At 37.5% G+C, this 19,218-nt stretch overlaps 3 protein-coding genes and 1 non-coding gene across 10 annotated transcripts in view; all 4 read right to left on the bottom strand.

Moving 5' to 3' along the window:
* The window catches only part of LOC102616217 (uncharacterized), a 75,561-nt gene that overhangs the window by 41,186 nt on the left and 15,157 nt on the right, over window positions 1-19,218 (bottom strand). The gene's annotated exons all lie outside the window — the stretch shown is intronic.
* LOC102615924 (EG45-like domain containing protein) overlaps window positions 1-19,218 on the bottom strand; it is a 68,864-nt gene that overhangs the window by 46,023 nt on the left and 3,623 nt on the right. The window lies entirely within an intron of this gene.
* Window positions 9,839-11,271, bottom strand: LOC102620929 (probable sugar phosphate/phosphate translocator At5g25400). The gene is made up of 2 exons (XM_006483643.4): window positions 11,148-11,271; window positions 9,839-11,028 (listed from the first exon to the last, which is right to left on the bottom strand). Exons 1-2 carry the CDS (start codon window positions 11,254-11,256, stop codon window positions 9,923-9,925), a joined length of 1,215 nt encoding a protein of 404 aa, XP_006483706.2. The 5' UTR covers window positions 11,257-11,271; the 3' UTR covers window positions 9,839-9,922.
* LOC112499083 (small nucleolar RNA snoR28) lies at window positions 12,881-12,958 on the bottom strand. Its single transcript, XR_003066609.1, has one exon. It is a non-coding gene; the product is annotated as a small nucleolar RNA snoR28 (small nucleolar RNA).

Here is a 19,218-nt window from a genome sequence, read left to right as displayed (position 1 = left end):
ATGAAATTTCATATATTATTTAATTATATTTGATTATTTTAAAAAACTTGTTTAAAAGTAATTTTATAATTTTTAACAATAATTTTAATTATTGATATCAAAATACATGTATAATAATAAAAAATTCTAGTTAACTAAATTTTATTTAAAAAAAATAAAAAATGTATGAACTAGAGGCTTGTGAGTCGTGACCATATCAATACCATCACTAAGATTGGCTACAAAGCAAAGCATTATCGAGGTGAGGGGCTGTAGCTAAGTTACAGTATCTGTACCTAACAGCCACCCTCGCACACTAAAATGAAAAGTGGGCCCGAGTGGGGCCCATAGACATTTTTGGGGTCCTGTAAGGTACAGAGACTGTACCGTAATATTCTCCTTATTGAGGCCCAAATTTGACCTTGGGAAAGCCCATTTCCCATCTATAGCAGCAGCCTGCCACATCCCAGAGTCTGAGACAAAGCGATATAAATTATCTTTCTCATGGAATAATTTCTGTTACAAGTTTTTCAATTACGCCTTTGTAAATGCATGCAATCCTATTCCTAATGTTTAAATCACTTGGAAGGAGATAAAGATATTGACAAAAAATACATGCAACAATTTGGATGGATTAGAAGTAACAAAACAAATTTCTTGTCTTATTGAAATGAAAATAGGTTGGTGCCACGCCGCCGTACATCCCTTGAAATCATGCCACCGCACATGACATCTTGGGATGGTCATTTACACGTTTAGATAATTTTTATCAGAAGTTAGTTGCATTGAAAGCCAGAATTGCCACGTGCAGATTTGTAAAAAACGATGCTTCAGGCTCACCTCACCTACCACCCCATGGACTGGCAATGGCATTAGAAAGAAAAATAGCATAAATGCTAAACATGTTTCATACTAAGAGAGAGATAACCTGCCGTCAATGGTGGATCGGTGTTCTCACTTCTAAAGTCTCAACAATATTAATGATACCGGTTTTGAGCTCCCATGGGGACTGTCAAGTAGAATAAGAATAGATATACCATCTTAATATTTATATTTATGAGAGTAAATTTTTAAACTGTTGAGAGCAAATGTTGTTGTTAGGCAATTAATAGTAAAAACTTAAACTATTGAGAGCAGAGGTTGTGGAGTTTTTTAAATTGTCTAAAGTACCTTTAATTTGTTTTATAATGATACCGATTTGAGCTCCTATGGGGACCGTCGTGTAGAATAAGAATAAATATATCATCTTAATATTTATGAGAGTAAAATTTTAAATTAGTGTCCGTAGATTTTTTGATTGTTCTATCAATTCATGTTTAATTAGAAAAATTAAGAGAAGAGTAGAGACATCAAAAGGAGAGAGTCGTGGGATGAAAAAATGAGGATGAATCTTGATTTTATTGTCTAACTTAACATGAAATTCATTCCTTCTCCACTTTTTTTTTTTTTTTTGGCTCTCCTCTTCTTCTCCCTCACATTTTCATTAACTTTTTTGATCTGAACATACTAGTGTGTGTGTGTGTGTGTGTGTGTGTGTGTGTATACATGTAGATTGTAATAAAAGAAAATGAAAATATATGACTGTGAAGGCCAGCTACTGATGTGTTTGTGTCCTCAACCACAAGTTAGTAGGAGTAGATTTTCGAGTTGGTCTTGAGAAATCTTTGGACTTCACTGCAAGTATATGTACTCATATTACTAGTAAGCTTTACACTGTAACATGGATATATTGTAAACAATGAAATAAAAAAAATAAAAAAATAACCTATTAATTCAAAATGAAAACCCTATTCCTGCAGTACTAAAATATGAAAAGTATTGTTGTTTCGCGTATTATAGGAGTACTGAGACATGAATAGTAATCTTATTTCTATCTTGGTGGTGTATCTTCTTAGTATTTAAATATCAATACAGTGCTCTTCTTATAAAATACATTTGTGCTGAAATTACATTAAATGATATTTATAAATTAGTTATTTCCTAGAGGAGTACTTTTAAACTCCAAATTAAAATGTACATTTGATTTGAATCGAAGTTGGGAATCAAATGGTAAAACGATCAAAGTATCGAGACTGTCAGGAAGAGTCCGAGAAACAAGAACTGTAGCCGCATTTGGGGTTTTTAAGTGAGGGAACGTAGATTTTTTTTTTGAGGAAAATAAGGAATTCATTAAACAGCCAAAGTTTCAACTAACAAGGGGTGGAACAAACCTCCACTCACCCGAATCTGACACAGAACTCCCCCCCTGAGCTACAGTGCGGGCAGCGGAGTTCGCAGATCTACGAACAAAAGAGAAAGCTACTTCTCCTAGAGAGCGAGCCAAGGCTCTACAATTATCAATAATTGAACCAAAACCATTAGGATAACTAGTCTTATCATGTAAGGCATTGAAAATTTGTAAACTATCCATCTCTAGAATTACAGAATGGAAAGCAAACTTCTTAAGCCAGCTAAGGGCTTCCCTAACTCCGATCGCTTCAGCCTCTCTAGCTTCAAAACTTCCTAGGAAAAAGTCGCTTTTTGCCGCAATGAAGTCACCCTGAGCAGACCGGATGACAGCCCCCAGACTAATCATTCCCCTTGAGCTAGCTATAGCAGCATCGACAGAGCCAACTTAGAGCCAAAACAAACTTGTCAGAGAGACAAGACGAAACCAAACTTGCCAAAAGACAAGACAAAACAAAACTTGCCAAAAGACAAGACACTACCCTTTAAACCAATGCTCTTTATGACTTCAACGACAACTCGTCCCCTGCCCCAGCGAGAAACAAAAACTTTCTCACAGTCAATTTTACAAACACTTTCCGTGCAAGCCCATCTAAACTAACCCCAGGACACTCAGTCACACGAGGCACACGTAGCTCGAGCCTTAGAGATCGGAGATGCGACGACGAGAAGCAGCAGCCAGCAGTCACCGATGCAACAACGCGAAGTCAAGCCATTGACGCTGCTGCGACGCACTGACGAGATCTGCTACTTGTGACAACGGCGAACCCGACCTTGCGACGGTGGCGAACCCAGCCGAGAGTTGTTTGACTTGCTTGCGGGACAGCGGAAGGCGGAAGGCGGCAGCGGCAGCAACAACGATTTAGAGCGAAGCAAATGATCGACGTTGGCTGGAATACCCTCAAGTGAAGAACGATACTCTTGGTTTCCCTCCCAAAATGAAAAATGTGAGGGAACGTAGATTTTTTTTTTTTTGAAAACTAGTTTTTTTTTTTAATTCATAAAACAGCCAAAGCATCAACTAACCAAGGGGGTGGAACAAACCTCCACTCACCTGAACCTGACATAGAACCCCCCACCTGAGCCACAGTGTGGGCAGCGGAGTTCACAGATCTATGAACAAAAGAGAAAGCTACTTCTCCTAGAGAGCGAGCCAAGGCTCTACAATCATCAATAATTGAACCAAAACCATTGGGAAAACTAGTCTTATCATGTAAAGCATTGAAAACTTGTAAACTATCCATCTCTAGAATTACATAATGGAAAGCAAACTTCTTAAGCCAGCTAAGGGCTTCCCTAACTCCGATCGCTTCAGCCTCTCTAGCTTCAAAACTGCCCGGAAGAATGTCGCTTTTTGCCGAAATGAAGTCACCCTGATCAGACCGGATGACAGCCCCCAGACTAATCAATCCCCTTGAGCTAGCTATAGCTGCATCGACATTACACTTATACCACCCTTCACAGGGTTTAAACCAGCAAGCAGAACCATGACCAGGAGTATCAGGAATAAGGGGAAAATAGGCATTCTTGCGAGCTTGCTGCCAAAGAAACAAATTCTGCCCAGCAGTGTTCAACACAGGTTAGACCCTATCGTTGACACCATTCCATACTTTGTTATTTCTATTCAGCCACAACCCCCAACATATCACACCAGCCAAGCTACACTCCTCTATGTTACAGCGACTAAACAACTCCTCCAACTAATGAGTAAAATTCAAGCATCTCCCATTAAAGCCAATCACAGAGGAAATCCAGCAAGATTTAGCAAAATGACAATGAACTAGGACGTGGCAAACAGTTTCAGGAGATGAGTGACAAATGGGACAAGAAGCTTGTACCTCTACACGCCTTTGCAAAAGGTTGTCGGCAGTAGGAAGGACATTTGACATTGCTCGCCAAAGGAAGTTTTTGACTTTTGCTGGGATAGAGAGCTGCCATAATTTACGCCAAGCTCTGCTACTAGGGGGAGAAAGCATAGAGTTAAGAAGTCTGTAGCAACTTCGAACCGTGTAAAGGCCTTTGGAGTCCGGCAGCCAAAACCAAGAGTCTTTGTCATGCCTTGTTCCTAACGGAATCTGGAGAATAAGGTTCCGATCCCTAGTGTTGAAAATATCATTTACCACAGCATAGTCCCAACGGCGATGGTTAGGAATCATAAGGCTGTCCACTGATGCAGAAGCTATATTTGTTGGGAGTGAAGAGGAAATGAAGCCACTGTCTTTGTCTGGTAACCAAGGGGCATTACCAATAATTGTTTGCTGACCCCCTCTAATTTGAATACGGCCACCGCGAAGAATAGCCGGTTGAGCAGCCAAGATTGATCTCCAAACAAAGCTAAGGTTACTACCCAGCTGAGCCTCAGCAAAAGAGGAAGAGGGGAAGTACCTAGCCTTGAACAAGCGAGTCACAAGAGCATTGGGGTTAGTTAGGAGACGCCAACCTTGCTTACCAAGCATTGCAACATTAAATAAATGCAGTCTTTTAAAGCCTATACCACCATGAGTCTTGGGCTTACACATTCTATCCCAAGTCATCCAATTAATCCCTCTCTTGCCATTTTGATTTCTGCCCCACCAGAAGGAGTTCATCATCTTCTCTAGCTCACTACAAAGATCTCTGGGAAGGAGAAAGATGTTCATCGCATAATTGGGCATTGCTTGGGCTACTATTTTAAGAAGGATCTCTTTACCCGCTCTTGACAGCAACTTTTGATTCCAGCCCTGCAGACGCTTCCAAACTCTGTCACGGATATATCTAAAAATAGAAATCTTGCTTCTGCCTATATGAGAAGGAAGCCCCAAGTAATTTCCTTGGTTGCCATTAGCCTGGACCCCAAAGAGGTTGCAAATTGAATGGGCAGCCTCATTGTCAACATTTGCGCTAAACGAAATATGACTTATTGTAGTTAACCATTTGCCCCGAAGCAGCCCCATACATAGATAAAATAGACTTCATAACACAGCCTCTTAGTCCCTAGCTTTAAAAAAGAGGAAGCAGTCATCAGCGAAGAAGAGATGAGTGAGGCTTGGAGCTCCTCTCGCAATTCTGACCCCATGAATCAGACCAGCTTTCTCATGGTGATGGATAAGGGAGCTTAGGCCTTCCGCACAAATAATAAAGAGATAAGGCGATAAAGGGTCCCCTTGTCGAAGACCACGACTAGGGATAATAGGGCCAATATCCATTCCGTCACGAGAGAATTTATAAGAGACAGTGGATACACATAACATAATCAGATTAATAAACTCAGGATCAAACCCCATTTTGAGCATAATAGCAGATAAAAAAGTCCACTATATTCTGTCATAAACTTTGGCCATGTCTATTTTAAGAGCTGCTGCCCCTTCCTTGCCCTGTTTTTTCCTCTTTAAATAGTGCATAACCTCAGCCGAAATCATTATGTTATCAGTGATACTTCTACCCGGAATAAACTCACTTTGAGAATCCGAAATAATAGACCCCAAAACCAACTTAAGCCGACTAGCTAACATCTTAGCAACTATTTTATACAGAACATTACACAGAGCTATAGGCCGGAAGTCAGTTATGTAATCCGGATTGGACTTTTTAGGAATTAAGATCGCTAGGGTCTCATTCAAGTCCGCAGGAAACATAAAATGGTGAATAAAATGCAAACATGCAGCAGAAACATCATCACCAACTATTGACCAAAAGTTTTGAAAGAAAGCATGGTTCATACCATCGGGGCCAGGGGACTTGTCCGGGTGCATGCTGAAGATCGCTGCTCGAACATCTGCAGGACTGAAAGGCGCCAAAAGCGAAATATTCTGCTCAGCTGAGATTTTAGGCTCTACACATTGGAGGGCTTCAGCACATGAGCCACCTTCCGAAAAGAAAATCTGAGTGAAGTAATCGACGATTATCGCGTTAATGTAGTGCACCATTGCCCTTGAACATTTCGAAGCTTCCTCATCTCATTTTTCTTCTTCCGAACTGAAGCCATGGCATGAAAATATTTAGAATTCATGTCACCTTCTTTAAGCCATATTGATTTTGCCCTCTGCTTCCAAAAGGTCTCATGGCTGTGAAGTAATTCGTTGTAGCGTTTCCGAGCTTCAACAAAACTATCCACGCTAGCCGAGTCACGCTTGCCCCGAAGCTAAGCCACTTTCTCCTTACAGGCCGCAATGCGAGCTCGATAGTCCCTCGTGAGATGGCCCCCCCAACGAAACAGAGCAGAACCACAATGAGCTATTTTGCTTTGAATGGGCACTCCAACAGACGAAGCCCAGCTCTCCTTCACAATCTTTAAACAATCAGACTCACGAAGCCAACTATTTTCAAACTGAAACTTCTTATACCTCGGCAGATTCATCACCGGAGACGGATCAAGGAAAATTGGGAGATGATCAGAGCAAGATGCTTCTAGACTACAAACCTTCGCTCTAGGGAACAAATGGATCCAAGGATTAGAGGCTAGGGCGCGGTCAAGACGCTCCTCTACCCACTCATCAGAACCTCGAGAGCGCTCCCAAGTAAACGGATAACCCACCACACCCAAATCGAAGAGCCCTGACTCGAGAACTGCTTCCTGAAACCCATGCAATTTCCAGGTCGGATGAGCATGCTTCCCGCGCTTCTCACTTGAGTGGAGGAGATCGTTAAAATCACCAATGCAAACCCAAGGTAACGGGGAGACCAAAGCGAGAGAACGGAGCAACCTCCAAGATTCACGACGCCGGGAGGTTTCTGGAAAACCGTAAAAACCCATGACCCGCCAACAATTCCCCTCTTGATTCTGGACAGCCACGTCAATGAAAGTCTTCCCAAACTTGATTAATTGAACAATGAAATTGGGCTTCCAAAATAAGGCCAGCCCACCACTCTGGCCAACTTTATCCACAACAAACAAACCAGCATAGCCGAACTGGATTTTGAGTTTCTCGAGCTTGTCTCTATGGCACAATGTTTCCATCAAAAAGATAAAAAGCAGGATTATACTGCTTGGCAAGGTCAGCAAGAACCTGAACTGTGCGTGGGTGACCTAAACCACGACAGTTCCAGCTGAGGCAACTCATTGGTCTCGGTGGGCCTGGCTTACAGGTCCCACCGCCGGTCCATTTTTTGGAACATCTGAAGCCTCCTTGCTAGTAGATGTGTCCACCTCTTATGGACCCATTAATGGGAGAGGCCCATTTCCCGACCTTTTGCGTTTTGCATCGGATATGATTAATTGAGAATCATATTTAACTTCATTTGCTTTAAATATAACCATACTGCTAGTAGAAGCACCCATCTCTTGGCCATTAATGCTCAGTTGGCTACAAGTTATGTCAGGGTTAGGGAGTGCTGAAACAATAGGCACATGTCTAACCATTTGCTCTTTTCCACGCGATTTGCTCCCGATCTTCGCTGATTTTGTGGCCCCATGGTCACCTACTATCCTAGCCCCTGCTGGTTTGGGGTATTTTGCAGAGAAGCATACCTCCATCTCTGGTGGCTCAGACCTCAGCCAACGCTCACCGGAGTTCATCATACCTCGCCTAGGGGGTGCTTTCATCCAACTACCATAGGGCCTATCAACGTTACCCTCTGTGCAATCATACAAAGAAGGACAGTTGCGTTCGGTATGGCCTAAAAGCCCGCAGATGAAACAAAACGCATTGAGCCGTTCATACTTAAAATCCACCCAAAACCAGTCCCCTCCTGTTCGTTTCAACCGCATTCGACGCTTGAGGGGCTTCCTTACATCAAGGGACACTCTCAGGCGCATATAATTCCTCCACACTCCTTTTAGATTATTTTCATTCGATTCCAAAAACGAACCAATGTAATTGCCAATGCTTTGCAGGATGCTGTTGAATTGGAAACCCAATGGCAGGTTGTAAATTTAGACCCAAAAGGTAGTAAAGAACAAAGGGATATTTTGGGGTTGCTCATCAGCACCTAATCTGTGAACAAGGAGGATGTGTTGGTCAAAAGTCCATGGCCCGGAATCGAGAATCCTCCTTACATCAATTTCATGAAAAAATTGAAATAAGAACAGCGTAGGAGATAAATCTTTGATGCACACACCCTTTCCCGGCCTCCATAAGGCCGCCATAGTGTTCTTCATTGCAACGAAATTGATCACCTTATCAGTTAAAAAGCGTCCCACAAGACAATATCGAGAATCAATTTTGACCCTCCCATTATCTTCGTCCTCCTCTCCAGCCACCTCAAGACCACCCTCCTCCTCTTCATCTATTTGCAGCCGTGCACATTCTCTTTGTAAATCAGTTGCTCCTTGGTTACTCGATCCAGCCATAGAGGGACGAGGGAGCAAGGTCTGCGAAGACGAGAAGAAATCAGAGCCAACTTAGAGCCAAAAACAAACTTGTCAGAGAGACAAGACGAAACAAACTTGCCAAAAGACAAGACTAGCATGCATTCTAGCTTCAAAAAGCACTAAATAAATATAAATTGAAAGAAGCGATCACCTCACAGATGATCAAATTCAGCTTTCGGTAATTACTATAAAACATAAAAGAAAACCATGAGGGAACGTAGATTAGAACAACTGAACAAATAAAGCGGGTGTAAATAGTTATTATGGATTTTCTAATATTGTTTAAAGGGATACACGCAATAAAGGGCTTTCAGTAGAATGTTATGGTGGCCGACGGCCAATAGCTCCACTCTTTTTAATTAGACTAAAACACTGGTCCTAATTGTTTCGATGAGGCCCAAATTCATTTCAGTAATAAAGCCCATTTCCCAACACCAGCAGCCACCCAAAAGCTAAGGCATAACAATTATTATTTTTTTTGAATGAAGGCATAACAATTATTTGATTTCGAGTTATGTATGTATAAATTATCATACGTATTGCAACTCCTTTTTTTTTTCTTTTTTTTTTCGGGGCGGCAATCCTAACGTGTAATTTTTACGTGCATGGAATGTGATAAAGATACATGGGACGATTTTGATTTAAAAGTAACAAACTTATTTTGGTGCCTTGCCTGTTTTATTGAAAGAGGTTGGTGCCTGCAACTAGGGGGATGATTTAGAAACTTTATTAATAGCTAGGGAGTGATATAAATTTTAAAATATTGACCATAATGTCAAAATTTGTTTTAAATAATTACCTCCACCCAAATATAATTTTTTTTTTCTAAAATGAATAGGAAATTAAAAGAAAATTATTTTTGAGTCTCGAATGTACACGTGCCTCTGCCTACAACACATCATGATTTCATATATTGGTCTGGTTGTTTATCATCATTTCACATTGCTATAACTTGTAGGAAAGGGAAGGGAAGCGATATCTCTCATAGCTGCTATAGTTAGCAGTTGCCACTATAAATACATCTATACTCAAAACTGAAAGAGTATCATGCATAGATATGAAAATAATTAATTACACTGTCAATCGAAACAATAAGGAATAAATAAGCATTAAAACTCCATTAATGAAAGAAGTAGCACCTACAAACACATAAATAGTTAAAATGAAAGAGCAAAAAGACGACAAAAAGCTGCAAGGCATTTGAGGCTCAACAAGACGTGAATCTCAAATCCCTATTACTATAAAGCAACGAGAATAATAACTAGCATAGGAAATCGAAACTGAAACCTAAGAGCAGAAAGAAACCAATGCCCTCAGTTTCTTTGCCCAAATTCGAAACCCTTTTCTTCATCATCCACCTCTTGCATACACTCTTATTTTCATCATAGTTTATTCTGTTGAATTCATTTCCTAAATTAACCCTTCAAATTAATCCTGAGATTCGTTCCTATTGGTAGATCCACCTCCTTCACCATCCCTCTCCTCTAACACCTTCCCAGCTTCCTCATCAGCCTGTTGAGCCTTCTTCTGCGCCTCCTTAGCCTTCAATGCCAGCAATTTCGAGATACTGTAATACGCAACACCCGAAAAGGCGAGACCATATCCAAACAGATTAATGGGGGTGATAGTGTCCTTAATCGCAGACCACGAAAAGGCGATCAACAACCAATCCTTAACCACACCAGCCACATTCATAGTCAAAGGAGAGGTCTTCCCAACAAGCAAGAACACGGCAAGATTCAAAGCGAAGGCACAAAGCGAATTAGTTCCGAAGATCTCGAAGTCAAAATGGAAACTCGACGTCTCCCTCAAAATGGGCAACTCCACAAAGATCCAAGGCACAAGCAAGAAAACCAAACAACAAGGGGCAACATAATACAAAGACGTAATAGGATTCAAAGTGATCCCTTTAGATGTAAGCAAGATTTGAATCATTACCAACCTCGTCGCCTCAAAAGCGACGGCACCCAGTTGCAAGACGACTCCCCAGGAGTCAAATTTGGCCTCCCCGTAAGCGGCAATGGCGACGCCGACGGAGATCGAGACCATGTTACACATAGTGTCACTCTTAAAGGACTCCTTTTTAAACGTGACCCCGATAGAGTAGACGGCGACGGGCATAAGGGCTTTGAGCATTTGGATAAAGGAGACGGAGAGGTAAATGTAAGCGGAGTTGGAGAGCCAGAGGCTGAGGGAATACAAAGCGCCGATGGGGACGACGGAGGAAAGGAAGAGACAGCGAGACATGGTGACGGGTTCGACGAATTTGAAGACTTTGATGAGGAGGAAAGCGAGGGTGCCGCAAAAGAACATGTGGATCATCGTTAGAGAGATGGGGAACTGGTTAATGGTATTGCCCTTGCATGGTTTATTATTACCACTTATGCATCTCAAACGGTAACGCCTTCCACAGGCTGCTCCGTTGCCCCACAAGCTTCCACAGGCTGCCCCGTTGTCCCACAAGCATTCACCCACTGCGACAAACAAGTTCCCCGGTGGGAACTGTTCTTGTCCGTTGCCGTTGCACCTAGTTGCTGCATGCCAAAAAAACATTACTATGAGCGTGCATGTTTCGCCACGTTCATGCAGATTAATTAATGATTAGCTGTACATATATATATATAAATGATTCATGTATATGATTTTTACTCACGTAGATATGGTGGATGATAAGCGGTAACAGTGCCAAAACCCGCGAACACGAAGCTTAATTCTGTGCTTAATAAACTTAATATGATTGTAAACACTGAGAGTACCGCCATATGGTAATTAATCAGTGTGCAAAATGAGGGACTTAATATTAATTGGTTAGTTTAATTTTGCTAGCTATATGATATAAGCTAATTGTAAGCTGCCCTATTTATAGACATGGAATCTGGTCTCTTGAGTATGAACGAATTTATTCAAGTTAGATTTTAGTTATCTTATCGGCGTTGATGGGCTATTTCCAAAAGTTAAAAGGGTTCATGTCTTAAGTTTGACAATAATTAAAATCCCAATTTTCTTCTAGAGGAATGATGTCATGGATTCTTGATGAAGTGGACCACTTTAATTTGAAAAGTAATATTTAACGGCCAGCTCCCTACGGCGCGTATATTAAGCTATTAGTTGTTTGATAAACATTCAAGTAGTTAAACAATTCTTAATTTTTTTTTTACAGAACTCCAATTGAAATTATATTATTTTGTATTTGTCAATTTTTATCTTCAAATAATGTCTTTGTGAAACGACAATTTTATTTTTATGATGTCAGCGAAGTTCTAACAGTGTTATAACGAAAGTGGACCAGTAAAAAAAAATATTAACTTCAAATGGAGCGCTGTCAAAAAAAAAATTTGTGTATTTTTTAAAAAAAATTAGAAAAAAAGATGGTCGGTGGATAATTACCCTTAATTATATTAAAGAACTAAATTATATTTTTGGGATATAATCATGTTTTATCTTTGTTTATTTGATAATATTCAAATTAAAAATCTGCATTTTTTTATTCATAATAATTAGAGGATTATGTTTTTTTAATAAAAAAGAAACAAAAATGATTACACCACGGTTTTCGCTTTTGTTTTTATTACTTTTGTTTTCTTGGTGATGTAAAAGGGAAGTAGCTGAGACAGAAAAAGACAGGAATCGAGAGGATTAGAGGTCAAATTCTTTTCCAACCTACTATACCTTAGGGCCCGTTCGGTATTGTTTCTGAATTTATATATTTTGAGAATAAAAATAAAAATAAAAATAAAAATAATATTTTGCAGTTGCTGTATTTTGAATTTAAGTATGATTTGATATCATTTTTTATGTCCTGTATTTTAAAACTAAAAACAGTAATATGCGTTCGGTAAGCGAAAATAATAAAAATAGAGAATATGCGTTGGGTAATACTTTTTTCAAAAACAGTTTTTACTATGCATTTACGTCATATTTATAGTTATAAAATAATTATTTAGCTAATACATACACAAATACAACATAATAATTTAAAAAAATTATTATAAAAAAAATTACATGATAAAGTTTTAGAATTAACATTAATTAAAAAAAAAATTGCATTATTTTTACACCATAATTAAAATATATATTACAACACATGATTTAAACAAAATAATTATAAAACCACCAATCATAAGGTCACAGCATGCAACAATAATAAATGTCAGTATGGCTGCCAACTCATAAGCTGGGGATGGTCCAGTATGTAAATTCTTTCCATCTTCATCTGAATCAGAGTCAGCAGCCTTGCTGCATTTCCAGTCTTCATCACTGTCAGCATCTTCAACTTTCTACCAAATGAGAACGTCCACTCGTAAATTCAATAGAACAACCACATTTGCATGATTCAGAATCCCTAATTAATGCTTCTAATTTTGAAATGCTTACCTATTCTTTATCAATATCAGCTATACGCTTGAAACTATGCCAATGTATGTCATACTCATATTCACATAAGAAAGCATCATCCCCTTGATCATTGGCCTTGGCAAAATCTTTTGGATTCATGACAGAGCAATGCCTGATGATGGATTCCATCTGCAGTGATACGCAGTATTAAAGTTACAAGCTTTAATATGAAAATTATTGCTTTTCTTGAATAAGGATCCTGAGTTCTAAGTAACTAATATTAAAGTTACAAGCTTTAATATGAAAATTCTTGCTTTCTATGCGGGCAATATTTTTGAAGTGACAGACAATAAATTCAAATTGTGAATTCCATCCAAAGCAATAAATTGAAATTACAGATTGTTTGACTGAATTCTATCCAGGACAAAACTTGAAAAATCTTTATTTCTCTCTAATAACAAAAGCTCAATTTGCCTAAATTATTTTCTCTGTAAAAAAAATATATTTTTGGAGTGACAGGCAATAAATTCAACTTGTGCATTATCAACAAAATGGAATTTGTAGTAAAATCAATATCATGGCAATGACTGTTGATGCGAGATTCTGGTCCTCCTCGTTCTATGACCAGGAGCTCTGCTCGATCAACGTCACCACGATCAGGATCTCTCCTCGTAAAGCTTCTTCTCCAGAAGTTCCTACGTACACAGACAGGTCAGAGTACGCCCGTTGGTTCCCCGGCGCAAATCCTCCGACGCTCAAGTCAGAAATGAAGGTTTTGGGAATCTATGCCACGAATCTTATGGCTTCTTTTTAATCTCAGTTCTTAGAGCTCTCTTTTCTTAGTTCTAATAGCAAAAAGTCTAACCCTTTTACCTTCGTTGGCTACCTTTTTATAGGTCCTCCTGACTCCAGACCTTCCCCTTATTTGCGCTCGTTATCCTCCCACCTCTCGGACGTGGATGCTCCATTTCTGTAATCGTGGGTGGATGCGTGGCCTTAGTGCCTTGATTTTCAGATTGCAGAGCCCGCCGCACCAATTCTCGTTGACCGGGTCTCCTCGATTAAAACCTTTAGCAGGAATGCTCCATGCTACAGCAAGAGCCCAGCCTCGTGGACGGCATGCTCGCGGACGAGCAGAATATTTCTGCTCATGCTCCCCGGTCACCAGTCTCTTACAGGACACACCTGTTCGCAGAACTCTGCCATCAGATATCTGCTCATCATGTCTGGTCTCGTCGACGTACTTCTCCCAAACAATGACAATCGTGAACAATATCATATTTACATGCTATTAAAAACAATAAAAATCATTGAAATAATTTCTGAAAATTTTAATTAAACAGAACAAATACTGGCAAGTGACAGATCCGGGAGAGCAACAACGGCTGGGCGAAGACGGAGCAGTGGCTGAGCAAAGACGGAGCAGCAGCGGCTACGGCGGAGACAGAGTAGCAGCAATGGCTGAGACAAAGTAGCGACAGCCGCTGGCACACCAAGAGAGAGTGGACCGGGAAAAATAAGGAGAGAGAGATGTTGGATGAAGATAAGGGGAGGGAGAGAGGCAGATTTGATGCAACTGGATCGAGAAAGCTGCGGGGGAAGAGAGAGCGGCAGTGAAGAGAAAAGGAGGAGGAGGGTCACGATGTTGCTTTTGTTTTTTAATTCATTTTTAGGTTTAGTTTGTACTATTTGGAGAACATGTTTTCAGTTTGCTAGTTATAATAATGAATCCGGATTTTGTGTTTTGTAATTTGTTTTTTGAAATTAATCCACCGAACATGTATTATATGTGTATTATGAAAACGAAAATGAAAACACTGATTGGAAAAGGGTACCGAACATGCCCTTATATTCTCTAGACCAAAAGTAAAGAGAAATAAAATAAATAGGGTTTGCCTACCTTACGTTAAATGTAAGGTACAATCCTCTCTCCAGTAGTGGGTCCCAATAAAACTCATTTTTTAACTTTGTGAGAGGGTTGTACCTTACGTTTAACGTAAGGTAGCAGCTCCCAAATAAATATAGTAAACGCAGAACAGAATTGACCAACTTAAAAGGAAAATATTTTTCTTCAAAAAAAAAAAGGAAAATATTTTAATAAGATATTTGTTATGGGTCTCAGTGCATATTTAGTTGGAGTTCGGCAATAGTCATCAAAATTTACTAAATTTCATATATTATTTAATTACATTTTGATTAAAGCTTTTGTTAATCAAATAAATTATTTTATCTTTATTAGTAAAAATTTAAATTCTTGAGAGTAGAGGTTGCGGATCTTTTAAATTGGCTAAAGTATATTTAATTTGTTTTATAATATTATATCATTCATTTCATAATATAACTTTAAAACATTATTTAAAAATAATTTTTTAATTTTTAACAGGAAATTTTATTGATAACCAAATAACACAATACTTTTTTTTTATATGAACTCTATTCGTTAAAGATTCAATAATAAAAAAAAATTACTTACATAAATTTTATTTTAAAAAATTATATCAAAATGAAGCCTTGTGACCATAGCAATACCATCACCAACATTAGCTAAAAGGCTTTTCTGAGGCCCAAATATGGTATCGAGAAAGCCCAGTCCGCATCTACAGCAGCAGCCCGCCACATCCCGCAGTCTGAGATAGAGCAATGTACATTATCAAAATGCTTTCTCATGGAATAATTTTTGTTACAAGTTTTCGATTACGCCTTTGTAAATGCATGCAATCCTAATGTTTACTCACTTTAGACTTGGAAGGAGACAAAGATATTGACAGAAAATACATGCAACAATTTGGATGGATTAGAAGTAAAAAAAACAATTTTTTTTGTAAATGGTGGATCGATGTTCTCAAGTCTCAACAATATTAATAATACCGGTTTGAGCTCCCAGGGGACCGTCATATAGAATAGGAATAGATATATCATATTAATATTTATGGGAGTAAATTTTAAAATTAGTGTCAATATATTTTTAGACTGATCTATAAATTCATGTTTCATCAGAAGAAATGAGAGGAGAAGAGAGACATGGAAAGGAGAAAATCGTGGGATGAAAAAATGAGGGTGAATATTAATTTTATTGTCCAAATTAACATAAAATTCATTTCTTCTCCCCTTATTGTTAATTTTTTTTAATGCTCTCATCATCTTCTCCCTCACATTTCCTTTAACTTCTTTGAACCAAGCATACTAGTATTCAAATTCCCAAAAGATCTAATATCGATATCGTAATATATATGTAGACTATAATAAAAGAGAATGAAAATATATAACCTGTTAAAAGGTCAGCTACTGGTGTGTTTGTGTCCTCAACCACAAGCTAGTGGTAGTAGATTTTCAAGTTGGTATTGATAAGTCTTTGGACTTCACTGCAAGATATGTACTTAAATTACTAGTAAGCTTTACATTGTAACCAATTAAATAAAAAAATAAAAATATAACCTATTGATTCAAAATGAAAACTCTATTCCGGTAGTACTATAATATGAAAAGTATTGTTGTTTCGTGTGTTATAGTAGCACTGTGACACAAACAGTGATCTTATTGCTATCTTGGTGGCGTGTCTTCTTAGCATTTAAATATCAATGCAGTGCTCTTCTTATAAAATACATTCGTGCTGAAATTACATTAAATTATATTTATAAATTTATTTAAATGTTATCATTGTTTCTCTCTCTCTAACACACACCAAATCTTTATAGCCACACATACGTAATTTACTATCTTTTTTTTTTTGGGGGGGGGGGGGGTGTTGTGCATTAGGGGGGGGCAAATCCAATCTAACCCAATTAAAATTTGACGGGTTTAGCGAATTATTATGGGTTAATTGGGTCAATTTTTTCGAACCCAATCAACAATTGGTTTGGGTTGGGTCATATAAATAATAATAATAAGAATAATATAAGTCTCAATTGTAAAATCGTAAAAATCAAAACGGCTAATCTATTTTTTATCCTCTTTTTATTTTTTTATAAAAGAGATTATTTTGTTCTTGTATCTATTACTCTAAACTCTAACTCCAAAATTGAAATCACTCTCTTAAATCTCAATTCTCAATCAACTAAGGTACTTTTCTAATGTATTCATTTTATTTTCTTTTATTTTTCTTTATCAAATACTATAAAATGAATAAAATTTTCATAATATAATATTTTTATATTTTATTTCAATAAGTTTTATTTCAATATTCGTATATTTTTCTTTATTTAATTTTTAATTTAAATTTGACTTCAAATCTTCAACCAAATCAACCCAACCCAACCCGACAATTTAAGGGTTGGATTGAGCATATTTATTTAATTTGGTTGGGTTGAGATCATCTCAACCCATTCAATAATGAGTTGGGTTGAATTTTCACAAACTCTATCCAACCCAACCCATGCCCACCCCTGTGTGCATTCGTCATAAATCTCATTCTACTACTATATTAATTGTAAAAAGATAAAAAAATTCTTGCTAACGAGCTAATCCCTTTATCATGACTGCTCACTTGTTGGCAAATAAACTTCAAAAACAATCTCTCTATACCTCTCTTTTTTAATATTTTCCTTATAAATTAGTTATTTAAGTACTTTTAAACTCTAAATAAAAATGTAACTTTGATTCAAATAAAAGATGGGAATCAATAGTATGGAGATTGATAAGAAGAGTACGAGAAACAAGAATCGTACCTGTATTTGGGGTTTTAAGTGAGCGAGTGTAGGGATGGCAATGGATTGGATCTGACCCAAGATCCACGTGATCCAAATCCAATCGGATCGGATTTGGGTCGGTTTAAAATGAATTTGGATCGGATTTGGATATTGATGTGCGGATTTAAGACGGATATGGAGCAGGTCTGGATTTATCTTAATATCTAAATTCATATCCATATCCACCCATCTTTTAATTTAATTTTATTTTAAAAGTTTCTTAACAATTGTGCAATTATACTGATAATAAATTTTATTCATAGCATATTAGTGGTATTTACCATGCATTTAAACTCTTAAAACTTAATGGTTAGTTTTGTAAATTTAAAGGTCAGCCAGCCTTAAAGCATGTGCATGGAATATTCAAATTGCAAGCCAAGTAATACAACCTGCCAATTTATTTTATTATATTGGCCAAATAATTTTTAAGGAATATAATTATTCATATATTTAGTCAAATATTGTCATAATAAAAATAATAAATGATTGAATATAAATCATATTTAATTTATATGTCATTATCTAATGTTATAGGAATGAGGGTTGGCGTGTCGTGAATATTAGAATGATGAAGGAGACAATAGAATATTAGATTGGTCTTACTCCTGCAATTACTTTTAAAGAATATTTTATTATCTTATTTGTTGTTTTGGTGTAAAAGTATAAGCTACAATATTTATTATATTTTGAGAAAAATTATATAATTTATTTATTATCAATACATTTTAGCCTTCAATTTTCATTCTAAAAAATTATTACTTTTTAATTGATGAGTTTTAGAATTCATGACAAATTTAGAGCAGATTTGAATTTTAATTTTTTTTCGGATTTGGAGCAGATATAGATATTTATTTCTTTTTTGGATCTGGATATGGAGCGAAAAATATGGATTCATGACGGATCTAGAGCAGATACGAATCTTAATTTTTATTATGGATCTGGATCTGGAGCAGAGTAGATCCAACCCATATCTGTCCATTGTCACCCCTAAGCGAGTGTGGATTAGAACAACTGAACATGGGCGGCGGTACTAGAATTAAAGCAGGTGTAAATTGAAAATAGCTATTATGGATTTTCTAACATTATTTAAAGGGGTACACATAATAAAGGGCTTTCAATAGAATGTTAAGGGGTGCCAACCGCCAAAGCTGCACCCTTTTTCATTAGAGTAAAACACTGGCCCTTAATGTTTCGATGAGGGCCCAAATTCATTCCACTAATAAAGCCCATTTCCCAACACCAGCAGCCACCCAAAAGCTGAGGCATAACAATTATTTGATTTCGAGTTACGTATGTATGTATAAATTATCGTATGTATTTATTTTATTTTTTTTGGTGGCAATCCTAACGTGTAATTTTTACGTGCATGGAAGGTGATAAAGATACTAAGAGAAAATACACGGGACGATTTTGATTTAAAAGTAACAAACTTATTTTGGTGCCTTGCCTGTTTTATTGAAAGAGGTTGGTGCCTGCAACTAGGGGGATGATTTAGAAACTTTATTAATAGCTAGGGAGTGATATAAATTTTAAAATATTGACCATAATGTCAAAATTTGTTTTAAATAATTACCTCCACCCAAATATAATTTTTTTTTTCTAAAATGAATAGGAAATTAAAAGAAAATTATTTTTGAGTGGGGTCAGCTGCCCCCAAACCCTCGAATGTACACGTGCCTCTGCCTACAACACATCATGATTTCA

The sequence above is a fragment of the Citrus sinensis genome, chromosome 1 (genome assembly GCF_022201045.2).
Source record: "Citrus sinensis cultivar Valencia sweet orange chromosome 1, DVS_A1.0, whole genome shotgun sequence".
NCBI lineage: Eukaryota > Viridiplantae > Streptophyta > Magnoliopsida > Sapindales > Rutaceae > Citrus > Citrus sinensis.
Note: the sequence above shows the minus strand (reverse complement) of the source record. Positions and strands in the feature narration are given on the sequence as shown.

What these genes read in the sequence shown, in the direction of transcription:
- LOC102620929 (XM_006483643.4), bottom strand. Translation starts at nt 11,256, where the DNA reads ATGGCGGTACTCTCAGTGTTTACAATCATATTAAGTTTATTAAGCACA. An exon ending in TTATCATCCACCATATCTAC is followed by an intron (nt 11,029 to 11,147) that starts GTGAGTAAAAAT and finishes TTTGGCATGCAG; the next exon opens with CAACTAGGTGCAACGGCAAC.